Genomic DNA, 12,718 nt, shown 5'->3' with positions numbered 1-12,718 from the left:
TGATATCACAAAGAACAGCGCTCAAAATTGCCCAAGTGCCTTCCTGCACATCTCTATCTACTAACTTAACATAACATTTGAATCCTTTGAACTCTTTTATAATAAAGTTTGAAGTGTTTGTTGTAAAATATATCCCTTTAATAACTCATTATTAATTTTCTTTTATAATTTTATTTGTAAAATAGGTCAATATGCCACTCCTACGTCTACTACATCAAATTACAAACATGTATCAGAATGTGAAGGAAGCGCAAAATGAGTTCCATCAGCAGCCGGATTTGATTAGAAAATCGCATGCCAAGGATGAATGTAGTTTAGGTAAGCAGGGCGCTTTTTTTCAACTAAAAAATAAAATCTTATTTTCTTATTTATATGCGTTCCTTTCAGCCTCCGAACCCAATGATATTGTCGGCTTTGGTTCAGTATCGGATCGTTTTGCGCATACTGAGAACTCCTCCGATGAGCGTTATGACAAATTCAATGAAATGATATCAATGACACATCCCATTGGCGGCAGGTGAGTGCAAGCATAACAGTGTTTTGTTTATTTTATACACATTATTCTAAAATAACTGTTGTTGTATATACACATAGGGTGCGTCCAAGTGGCATTGGCCCGTTAATTCAATTGACACCCTCACCAAATGCGCGGAATCGGCCCTCAAGCTTTGCGCAGAAATTACGCTCAACTGGCAAATCGGTTAAAGGCAAGCTAGGTATTTCAAAATATAAAACTTTTTCATATAAATATACAACTACAATTTAATTTATTCACACCGCTAGGCTATACAAATTTAAATGAGACCAGTTCCTCGCCCTTGCGCGACAGTCCCACCACTTCTGTGAGTGAACAGCACATGTTCAAATTGTCGCTGGAATCCAAAGCATCGCTTAATGGAGTGTGCGCCACCAGCGTTAGCGGTGACTATAATACAATTACCAAAAACGGCTTTGATGGCATACAACCGCTGCTACAAACGCCCAACTGCTGGAAAACTATTTACAATTTGCTTGAATTGTATGGCACAATGCCAGAAACGAAGACTGTGCAGCGCAGTTCCATGTCCAATGAGGTGCACGATGCCGCCAAATATGGTGTGAAGAAAACGCCTGTGGGCGGTTTTATGCGGCAGGATACACGAAATGATGATGACGATGTCACGATCGCTCCAACACCTCTGCCACAACATCGTGAGCTTGTCGGTTAGTTGCTTTGGCTTACATTCCAATATTATAAGTATTTTCTCTACTGTATATTATAATTATCTGTATTATTAGAGACATTATCTCAAGAAAAGACGCGATTGGTGGTGTTCGCGGTTGCGAAAATCCACAAGACACGCTTAATGGCGACATTAAGCGGCTTAAAACTGGAAGCTGAAATCACCACCTTGAACGGCAGCGCAACGTGGCGTAAGAAAGCGCGTCCCGTCTCACTGGAATGCTCAATTACTGGACAAGTAGGCCGTACCATGATCGTGCTTTTAGAGGGTGTTGCACCAAATCAACAGTAAGTCAACATAATCTTCTTTCTTCACACTAATATAAGCTAAAACCCATATATTCCATACAGAACTGTCGTAAAAGTAACTGTGGGCAAATGTCAAACGCTCTACTCCAGCTTGACTAAACGCGGCAAAGACAAGAATAGCGGTTTGCTCTCCATTGGGCCGGTAAATATTGAAATACCGCAACATCCCGTCGCTTTGCATGGTATGATGACGCGCAGCTCCAAGCAGCTCAGCTCAACATTGCAAGAGTTACGCGTCGGCCGCAATTCTGGACGTTCGGCTTCGCGTGCACACAACCCCGATGAGCCCGAGTCGCCATATCATTCGCGCAGCGCCGGCAAAAGCGTCGATGCCAAAGAGAAGACGCACTCCCAGCAATCCAACAAGAAACCGGCACCAACACACAAGTTGCCAGCGCAGCAGAATGGGCTACTCCAACCGTTGGTTATGCAATTCAATATACTGTTACACAGTTTGTCCATAAATGCAGCACTGCTGCCGTCGTTGCAAGCTCAGTATCGCATGAATTGTGTTAGTTCGACGGGTGTAACAGGCAATCGTGCGAAGTTCGTTATCGATCTGCCGACACACACGCTCAGCTTCAACACGAAGATACAGGTGCGGGTGAGTAGCAAACATCACCTTCAATTGCTTCGTTTTTGGAGTTGAATTATTATTTTTTTTTTAGAATGAGATGAACTTGCCGTCGGAGGCCTGCATCGCGCTGCCACCCGTGCATGTTAGCGCCGAATATATACCGGAGCACCGACAAGAGGTACTTATTTCGATTTGCACGAAACTATATACAGTTATCATTAACTTATTCTTGTTATTATTGCATTCTAGGAGACCGAGCGCGTTGAGGGCATTGTCTTGAGACGCGGTGGCTATGTGAATGCCTCAGCCGAGATTGGTGAATTCGAGCGTTGCTTAACCACAGATCTGCTAAACCATCTGGTATTTGTGCAGAAGGTTTTCATGCGTGAAATAAATGAAGTGTTGCAAAAGGTCTATGGCGGCGAGAAACCTGTGCCGCTTTGGTCCGAAGACAGTGGCGATACCGCCAGCGTACAGGAGTCATCTCTAAAGCGTATACTCTTCTCCATCAATATTTCAATGAAACGCATACAGTTGACAGCTACAACACCCTGCTCATCAGCTGTACGCTTCGAGACCGGTACGCTGGAACTGCATTTGTCCAATCGTGTAAAGAATCTGGGCGAAGGCAACGATCGTAAAATGTTTGGCAAGGCGCATATCGATTTTAATCTCTCACTTGGCCAAATTATACGCAATGTTATCTTCGATGAAGCCGAACCGGAGTTCCAACAATATGCTTTCTTCCACACAACAATCGCTTTGCGCAATGCCTTCCAGGATGAGTTGCTCAATGAGGACAAAGAGCTGGTGCTGCTGAAGCTCAAGCGGCCACTGCTTTACATACAACCAATTGCCGTGGACAAGGCCATACTGGTTTGGTTGAACTACAAGAACGCCTACGAATACTGGGCTGAGAAGCGCGCAAATTTGAATTACGATAGCTCACAGGTAAGTTACAATTATTAGATTAGATTTATATACTAATTTCTCACTTTTTTGTAGGCTTTCGACCGTGTGGCCTTCGGGCAGATCAGCAACATTGCCGCATCCAACTTGTCAACATTATTCTTGCAGCTAACTGTGGAGGATATGGGCATATGCGTCCCACTAAACCAACCCGCTAACGTAAGTGCAGACTCACGCTGTGTCATACTCTCCTTCATTGTTATTAATTTGTATGTGCTTCCTGCAGCCTTGGAGCACACGCGCTTACCATGACTTCGAAAGCAAAGGTGCAGTTGTCATTACCCTGGAGAATACCATAATATCGGCGTGCAACTCTGGTTCGTTGGTCTCCAAAGGCAAATTTCAAGGACTGTGTCTGCGCTTTGCCGACGACTTTGAAACCACACTTGATGATTGGAAACCAAATGTGAATGAGCCCATAATGAATGTATGTGTCGTCTCGGAGGGTACCTATGAGGTTTGCTCGCGTACCACTGCTGCTAAAAAGATGGAAAATGCTAAGTGGTTGCTGAATGTGAAATGGCAAATGGAAGGTGTCGATATACATCTCGATATAAATATTGGCAAGCAACTTTCCTCACTCGGTCACACGCTAACCATGCTGACCGGATTTGAGGAGGAAGAGACCAACATGGAATCACCGGATAGTGATGAGGGTGATCATAGTTGCCGTGATACCTATGTGCGCCGACGTGAATTTGACAATCTGCCATCGTTCGTGTTCGATCCGACCATCGATTCGAAGAAGCGTTCATTCATGATGGAAAAGGAGATGGCGGAGCAACTAAAAATCATCAACGACTTGCGTACATTGGGTGCTTCACATAATACAGTTGCGCATGAGGAGCGTCGCTTGCAAGAGTTACAAGCGATTTGTTACAAATATTTCCGACGCGATATGATACAGAAATGGAAGCGTCCATCACTGCGACGACCGATGAAAACTTCCAGCCGTTCTTATTCGTTCATAGGCGCTTCAGCGAATCGTGAACCCACAGATGATACACTTATGCCCGGCCCCTATACGGGTCGTCGTTTAGATCCGATTGCTTCGAATGATGAGATATCCAGTTTACAGAGCACGCCGGTCTCTGGTCACTCGCGCAGTGCTTCGTTAAAAACTTGTCCGGCCAATCGGGTGACCTTCTCCGAATCGATGCGTCAGACCTCGCTGCCCAATGCGGACACGGACAGTGAAGATATTGATTGGCGCACACAGGAAGGCCACGGCGAATCGACACCGAGTGAAATGGATATTGACGGCACTTCGGTGGAAATGCGTAAAAAACATGGCTACCAACAGAAACAACAAGAACCCAATATCGACTTTGAGCTCGACATAAAGGTGCTTGTCAATTCGGGCAAGTGTGTGCTGCATACCAAAGAAACTACCGAAGACCGCATGCAGACGAGTGGCTCAACCACCGCAAAGACTCACAAGCGTGAACGCAGTCTCGGCAACGATTGGGGCAGTCCGACGCCATCGCGGCGTCAACGTGATAAGAGCAAATTGCGCTACAACACATCGAGCAATGCAATGCTATCCGATCTCACAATTTTCCACATTCCCGGCTTGGATGTCAAACTGCACTATCAGTCACGCACAGTGACCGATTTTACAGAGAATACACGCAGCATGAGCAACGATAGCCATCATTCAACGACACGCCGTTTGGGCAACAAAAGAGCTTCACTCTTCGCCTGGATGACGCTGCAAAGCATACCGGAGGAGACAATTATTTCGCCACACATTTTGGAATTCCTCGAACAGACTTTGGAGCCAATACCAACAAAGGCGCCGGACATTAGTGGTGCGCAAACACCTTCAGCAAATCCAGTTAACTTGGACATTCTACCCACGAACTATGTCACATATGCGTCGTTCCCCGTGGATGTTATTGTATACTTTCACATGCAACCATCCACCTTCCGCTTCTCCTGCTTGCCCGTGTCGCGTGTGGAATGCATGTTGCAGTTACCCAGTTTGGACATTGTCTTCAGTTCTAAACGTTCGAGCGATGAGGAGCCGCCCGGCCAACAAGAACATAATCTGGACAAATCAACAGCGGAAAAGGATAAAAAGCCCACAGGCGGTTTGAGGTGAGTCTTTTGTCTAACCACTTACAAAGTATTTATTACCGCTTATTTACAGTGTGACCGGCTGCTTGGCGGATTTCAATGTCTACATCTTTCATCCATATGGCGGCAAGAAGAGCAATGTCAAAGAGGCGCAGTTCTCACCCCTCTCGGATAGCGAACGGAAAGATTCGTTGAGCATAAATGTGGAGTTCGTGAAGTTCCAATTGACACGCTGTCGCAAGATTTACGTTGAACCCGCTGTTATGAGCAAACGTTCTGTGGATCAGTCGCGCGCAGTCATACGCTTTTCTACTATTGTTGATATCGGCAGTGCTTCCTTCAAGTATGACATGCGTCGCTTAACCGAAATTTTGGCTTTCCCCAAGGCTTGGTACCGACGCCGCATAGTACGACGACTCTTCCTCGGCGATTTGAGTATGCAACACATGGCCGGCACAGAGCCTGCCACACCCACTGGCACACCATCTACACCCAAGGAAGCCTGCAAGACGCCCGGTTACGAATGTGCGAAGTCACCGGCTGAGGCATTTTATGGAAAAGATAAAATGCGTTTGGACTTCGACTCGCAATCGTCAACACCACAACAGGCACCACATTCTGGTGCTGTACGCAAGCTACGCACCTTAGGTAAGTCCTCCAGTGCGGAATCGTCAAGCACACCACCGTCGGAGAAGAACCAGATTACCGCCTGGGAAACGCTCGTGCTATTCGCGGTGAATTTCACCAAATTGAATGTACAAATGAATATGGGCAATGTGATGGGTAATGTGGTGTGGTTAACCAAAGACTTCCAGTCGGATGGCAGACTCTCTATTGGCAGTACTGGCTATAAAAATATGTACATTGGCATATATCTGGGCGGCTCATCGTTGGACGCCAAAGGTGGCATAGTCGGTGGTAGCTTTGAAGTGAATAAAATCAATACGCGTTTCCATATTAAGGAAGAATCCGGTGTGGAGCCTTACCACACCATACGTTTGAGTTTTATGGCTTTGGAGCTACGACTCGACTATATGGGCACATCGGTATTAATGATGCGCATCAGTTCGTTTTCGGCTGCAATGAAGGACGAATGGAAGACATCCATAAATGCGTTGTCCACAACCGACTATGGCGGCAGTGTGATAACTGTAGGCGGTCACACCACCAAGCCGCGTGCTATAATCTTCATACATGGCGACTTATCATGGGATCAGGTGGGTCTTAGAGTACATCATCAATTTGCTTTATTAATACTAGAAATGGTTTTTGTTATGATATTCTACTAAATTAACCTTTTTCGTTTCTCCAGCTGCAAATAATGATTTCGAAATCGACCACAGCTGATTTGCTTAAGATGTACTACAAGCTGGAAGAGTTCTTCACTCAGCAATTCAAGTCGTCGAAACGCGTGTTCTCCAGTCTCGAGCCGCGTCTGCATGAGCGTAATGCCAGCATGAAACGTCGACAAAATCGCGACAAAAAGAAGGCGACCACTAATGGCACCGTCGATAGCTCAGCCGTTAATGCGGCTGACATCAGCAACACAGATGCACGCCATCATCGACATTGGCAGAAGCCCTTGGAACAGGCCATCGGTCTAGTGGTACCCACATTGGTGACACGCTTACCACGCAACGGCAATGTGCTTGGCGGCACTGTGGAGCTACATGGCAATAACATCTCATTGGCCTGCTTCCATGGCTTGAACTTCAAGTCGAAATCGTGGGCACTGTTTAGTTTGAAATCACCCTCCATCAATTTCGCCACCGAAGCGCATCAGGCACATGATACACATGACGTATTCGTAACGCAGACGCTCACATCTTGTCTGGGACAGACAACTGAGGTGCAACAGCAAAACCACTCCATGGCCATAGTCAGCAGAATTTCACGTAACATCATCTTCCCGCCACAATTCAAAACGCTCAACGAGTGGTTCCACTATGCGTTTGCTAACAGTGAAATTGATTGTGAGTCATTGCATTCATCTCTTCAAAAGTAGTGATTTAATGTTTTTATATTTGGTTCATTTCACAGCTGTGGATCGTTTTCCGATACTGGAGCGTGATCGTGAGATTGCTTCCAACTCCATAGAGCGCACGCGTGCTGCAGGCGCCAGCGCTAGCAGCACCTCAAAGACGCAGGAGCACAATCACAATCGCGAGGTGATATTTGCATTGCCCAGCTTACAACTGAATTTCAAGACTGAACACAGACAAGGCGCGTCCACACCGGAACCGACTGGTAAATAAATTGGCGTATGAATGTGTTTCCTTATTATATTTTTTCTTTTTTGACCTCACAGAAACCAAGCCAGAGGTGCTCTGCAGCTTCATAACCGAATTTGATGATCATATCTTCGTGACTGTCGATGCTGACGCATTCTTCTTCCTGCACGACTTGATAACATCGTACGTTAAGGAGAAGGAACGAGTGGTAAGCCAGTGTAGCTTTCACCTTATACATACCAGCTTTCTTATCATAACGTTTACTTTTATTAGCAGATCGGTGGACAATCGGTGCGCGCTGCCTCGCCAAACCTCTCACAGAACCTGAAGAGTCAATTGAAACCCTATGTAACCGACGAAATACTCAAAGATGCAAACAAAGCATTATCGTCTTCCGCGAGCAATAATTCCTCTACTAACGCCGTTACAATCAGCAATACATCCATCAACGCTTCGAGCACTACCTTGGACCAGAGCAGCAGCAGCTTGAATGCCAACAGCAACAGCAAGACGAATATCGCGGCTGCTTTTAGTGTGGATAAGAAAGACACAAGCACGCTTGCGTCGCCAACGCCATCAAGTTCAGCAGCAGCTGCAGCCAATACCTTGAGCTCACCCACTGGCAGCAATGTTGGCGCTACCGCGTCCTCAACGCTAAATGGCGCCGCAGTAAATGGCAATTCTATAGATCTGGAGTCTTTTGTGCGCGATTGGCGGCACTTTGAATGCCAGACTTGGCATCTGGAACCGACGGTGCGACTGCTTTCGTGGGCTGGCAAATCCATTGAGCCCTATGGCATTGATTACATATTGAATAAGCTCGGTTTCGCGCACGCGCGCACCACCATACCGAAGTGGCTGCAGCGCGGCTTTATGGATCCGCTGGACAAGGTGCAAGCGCTCATGATGCTGCAACTGCTGACAATGGTGCGCGAAAATAAAGTGGAGAATTCGCCAAAATCGAAATCGTCGAACTAATTTATTCTTAACTTAAATATAATTAATTGCAATTTAGGCATTGTTTATAGCGAAATAGTAGGTTATGTTTGAATGAATGGACTTGTAATGTTGTAGCAAGATTTGTGGTATAATAATCGCTCTTTTATTGTTTGGTGTGTTGCATTTTTGACAGCGCTTTGCTGGCTCTGTTCTACCTTTACGTGATTGCGTAAATTATGCAATATTCGAAGTATTATTGAAAGTGTAATATTTTTCTTGATAATTTTCGCATATTCATTATTTTGTTGAAAGTTGGTAGCACGTTAAGCGAATTGTTGATTATTTTTTCTAAAACTGGAATGTGAACGTAAAAATTTTAATGCAATTATAACTTATTGCCAATAAAAATATATATATGTCATTAAAGAAAAAGCAAATACCTGCTCAAACATGTGGCAACTACACATGTGCAGGGCATTTCAATAAATAAATTATTCAAAAATCGAAATATTTAAATTGTTTGAACTTGTATCTTGGTAAGGTAGTTTTGTTTACAAAAAAAATATATTTTGAATGCAAGCCTGATTCTATACCAAATTCTTCTTCTTCTTCTTGACTGGCGTAGACACCGCTTACGCGGTTATAGCCGAGTCCAAAACAGCGCGCCACGTATCCCTCCTTCTGGCAGTTTGGCGCCAATTGGTTATACCAAGCGAAGCCAGGTCCCTCTCCACCTGGTCCTTCCATCGGAGTGGAGGTCTCCCTCTTCCTCGGCTTCCACCAGCGGGTACTGCATCGAATACTTTCAGAGCTGGAGCACTTTCATCCATTCGAACAACATGACCTAGCCAGCGTAGCCGCTGTTTTTTTATTCGCTGGACTATGTCTATGTCGTCGAATAACACATACAGCTCATCGTTCCATCGTCTGCGGTATTCGCCGTTGCCAATTCTTAAGTGACCATAAATCTTCCGCAAAACCTTTCTCTCGAAAACTCCTAGTGCCGTCTCATCGGATGTTGACATCGTCCACGCTTCTGCACCGTAAAGTAGGACGGGAATGATGAGGGACTTGTAGAGTTTGGTTTTTGTTCGTCGAGAGAGGACTTTACTTTTCAATTGCCTACTTAGTCCATAGTAGCACCTGTTGGCAAGAGTGATTCTGCGTTGGATTTCCAGGCTGGTGTTGCTCAACGTCAGCTTACACAGACGTATTAGTTTTGTGGGGATACCAAATTCAGACATCGCGGCATAAAGGCAACTCCTTTTCGTGCTGTCGAAAGCAGCTTTAAAGTCGACAAAGAGATGGTGTGTGTCGATCCTATTTTCACGGGTCTTCTCCAAAATTTGGCGCATGGTGAATATCTGGTCTGTCGGCCAGCTTGTCAAGCTCTTCATACTCACGCATTTCGGCCTCTTTCTTTTTTTGTCTTCAAATGCGTCTCGCTTCCCTCTTCAGCTCTCGGTATCTTTCCCATCCCGCTCGTGTTGCGGTCGATCGCAACATTGCGAGGTAGGCAGTCTGTTTTCTCTCCACTGCGAGACGACAATCCTCATCATACCAGCTGTTTTTTTGGCTTTTCCGAAAACCAATGGTTTCGGTTGCAGCTGTACGTAAGGAGTTTGATATGCCGTCCCACAGCTCATTTATACCGAGATGCTGATGAGTGCTCTCAGAGAGCAGGAGTGCAAGTCGAGTAGAAAATTGTTCGGCTGTCGGTTGTGATTGTAGCTTCTCGATGTCGAACCTTCCTTGTGTTTGTTGACGTGTGCGCTTTTCTACACAGATGCGGGTGCGTATTTTAGCTGCTACAAGATAGTGGTCCGAGTCGATGTTGGGACCACGAAGCGTACGCACACCAGAAACACTGGAGACATGTCGTCCATCTATCACAACATGATCAATCTGGTTGCGAGTGATTCGATCCGGGGACAGCCAAGTAGCTTGATGGATTTTCTTATGCTGGAATTTAGTACTACAGACGACCATATTTCGGGCCCCGGCGAAGTCGATCAGCCTCAGACCGTTTGGTGATGTTTCGTCATGGAGGCTGAATTTTCCGACTGTTGTGCCAAAGACACCTTCTTTACCCACCCTAGCGTTGAAATCGCCAAGCACGATTTTGACATCGTGGCGGGGGCAGCGCTCATAGGTACGTTCTAGGCGCTCATATACCAAATTCACTTGTCATTAATCCTAACTCCAAACTGTATATCTTATTGTTGTTGTTATAGTTATATGTATATGGTGTAAATATCTCTAATATTAGGTATATAGGAGCTAGGGGAAGTTATGACCCGATTTCACTCACAATATTCCCTCTGAATTTCTTCAAAATATCTAAGAGACTTACCTATATTTTCGTTAAAAAATTTATTGGAAGCACTGAAGTCCTCATGTTCGATACATGGGGCCTTGAAAAATTGTGGTCCGATTTCGACGATTTTTAGAACGGCGATGACACATTATAATTGCAGTATTTGTGTTTCTTCTGTTCCAATATCTTCACTAGTGTTTACTTTATATATTTTTATTAGTTTTCAACATAACCTTTTTATGGGAGATAAGCGTGGTCAGAATCCCATTTCCTCCATTTTTAGACTGTATAAGGAGATGCTTGTAGAAAATGACTCATGAGACTTTCGTTGATATAGCTTTAGTAGTTTACGAGATATGTACAAAAAACTTAGTAGGGGGCGGGGTCACGCCCACTTTCCCACAAAAATTACATCAAAATATGCCCCTTCTTAGAACGATCCTTTGTACCAAATTTAACTTTCAGAGGCTTAGTTATAGCTCTTTATAGATTTTCGGTTATCGCCATTTTTTTGGCGTGGCAGTGGTACGAATTTGCACACAGACATTCGAATTTCAACTCTACTCGTCACCCTGATCACTTTGTTGTATATAACCCTATATCTTTTTTAGTTTTAGGACAACCGTACCGAACCCACCGTTAGGTGAACAAAACTATTATACTATCTTAACTTTATTGCGAGATAAATTATACTAATAGTCAAAAAACATATGAGGTCGAGTACAGTTTTATAACCACTAATTGCTGATAATCACTTATAGAGCCAGTGGGTACTGCATCGAACACTTTCAGAGGTGGAGTGTTTTTTTATCCATTCGTACAACATGACCTAGCCAGCGTAGCCGCTGTCTTTTTATTCGCTGAACTATGTCAATGTCGTCGTATAAATCGTACAGCTCATCGTTCCATCGTCTGCGGTATTCGCCGTTGCTAATGTCCAGAGGACCATAAATCTTACGCAAAACCTTTCTCTCGAAAACTCCAAGAGTCGTCTCATCGGATGTTGTCATCGTCCACGCTTCGGCGCCATACATCAGGACGGAATAATGAGCGACTTGTAGAGTTTGATTTTGGTTCGTCGAGAGAGGTCTTTACTTTGCAATTGCCTTCTCAGTCCAAAGTAACACCTGTTGGCAAAAGTGATTCTGCGTTGGATTTCAAGGCTGACATTGTTGGTGTTGTTAACGCTGGTTCCCAAGTAGACGAAACTATCTACTACTTCAAAGGTATGACTGTCAACAGGGACGTGGGAACCAAGACGCGAGTGCGCTGACTGTTTGTTTGATGACAGGAGATATTTCGTCTTGTCCTCATTCACCACCCATACGCTTCTCTTCTTTATCTGGTCTGGAAAAAGCAGAACAAACGCGGCGCGGTTGTTGCTTCCAATGATATCAATATCATCGGCATACGCCAGTAGCTGTACACTCTTGTAGAAGATTGTACCTTCTCTGTTTAGCTCTGCAGCTCTTATAATTTTTTCCAGCATCAGGTTAAAGAAGTCGCACGATAGTGAGTCACCTTGTCTGAAACCTCGTCTGATATCGAACGGCTCGGAGAGGTCCTTCCCGATTTTGACGGAGCTTTTGGTGTTGCTCAACGTCAGCTTACACAGCCGTATTAGTTTTGTGGGGATACCAAATTCAGACATCGCAGCATAAAGGCAACTCCTTTTCGTGCTGTCGAAAGCAGCTTTAAAGTCGACAAAGAGATGGTGTGTGTCGATCCTATTTTCACGGGTCTTCTCCAAAATTTGGCGCATGGTGAATATCTGGTCTGTTGTTGATTTTCCAGGTCTAAATCCACACTGATAAGGTCCAATTAGTTTGTTGACGGTGGCGCAAATTGTGGCCACGGTAATTGGCGCAAATTGTGGGGTCTCCCTTTTTGTGTATTGGGCAGAGTACACTGAGATTCCAATCGTCAGGCATGCTTTCTTCCGACCATATTCTGCAAAGAAGCTGATGCAAGCACCTTATCAGTTCTTCGCCTCCGTATTTGAATAGCTCGACCGGTAGTCCATCGGCCCCCGCCGCTTTGTTGTTCTTCAAGCGGGTAATTGCTATTCGAATTTC

General features: G+C 44.9%; 1 protein-coding gene across 11 annotated transcripts in view; it reads left to right on the top strand.

Moving 5' to 3' along the window:
* The window catches only part of LOC105214751 (bridge-like lipid transfer protein family member 1), a 29,356-nt gene extending 20,522 nt beyond the window's left edge, over positions 1-8,834 (top strand). For 7 of the 11 annotated variants that reach the window (XM_054228297.1, XM_054228300.1, XM_054228301.1 and 4 more), the window contains 15 exons: positions 186-318; positions 388-517; positions 595-716; positions 784-1,203; positions 1,279-1,510; positions 1,574-2,135; positions 2,200-2,286; positions 2,358-3,059; positions 3,114-3,236; positions 3,304-5,177; positions 5,230-6,373; positions 6,469-7,129; positions 7,197-7,403; positions 7,465-7,595; positions 7,661-8,834. In XM_054228297.1, the coding sequence (XP_054084272.1) occupies positions 186-318; positions 388-517; positions 595-716; positions 784-1,203; positions 1,279-1,510; positions 1,574-2,135; positions 2,200-2,286; positions 2,358-3,059; positions 3,114-3,236; positions 3,304-5,177; positions 5,230-6,373; positions 6,469-7,129; positions 7,197-7,403; positions 7,465-7,595; positions 7,661-8,365 (7,233 nt within the window). In that variant the 3' untranslated portion in view covers positions 8,366-8,834. The remainder of the gene's footprint in view (positions 1-185; positions 319-387; positions 518-594; positions 717-783; positions 1,204-1,278; positions 1,511-1,573; positions 2,136-2,199; positions 2,287-2,357; positions 3,060-3,113; positions 3,237-3,303; positions 5,178-5,229; positions 6,374-6,468; positions 7,130-7,196; positions 7,404-7,464; positions 7,596-7,660) is intronic. The other 4 variants (XM_029041984.2, XM_011188350.3, XM_054228299.1 and 1 more) reach the window with 1 other exon arrangement.
* The last annotated feature ends 3,884 nt before the right edge of the window (positions 8,835-12,718 follow it).

The sequence above is a fragment of the Zeugodacus cucurbitae genome, chromosome 3 (genome assembly GCF_028554725.1).
Source record: "Zeugodacus cucurbitae isolate PBARC_wt_2022May chromosome 3, idZeuCucr1.2, whole genome shotgun sequence".
NCBI classification, from domain to species: Eukaryota; Metazoa; Arthropoda; class Insecta; order Diptera; family Tephritidae; genus Zeugodacus; species Zeugodacus cucurbitae.
The sequence above is the reverse complement of the archived record's forward strand: the minus strand, read 5'-3'. Positions and strand labels throughout refer to the sequence as shown.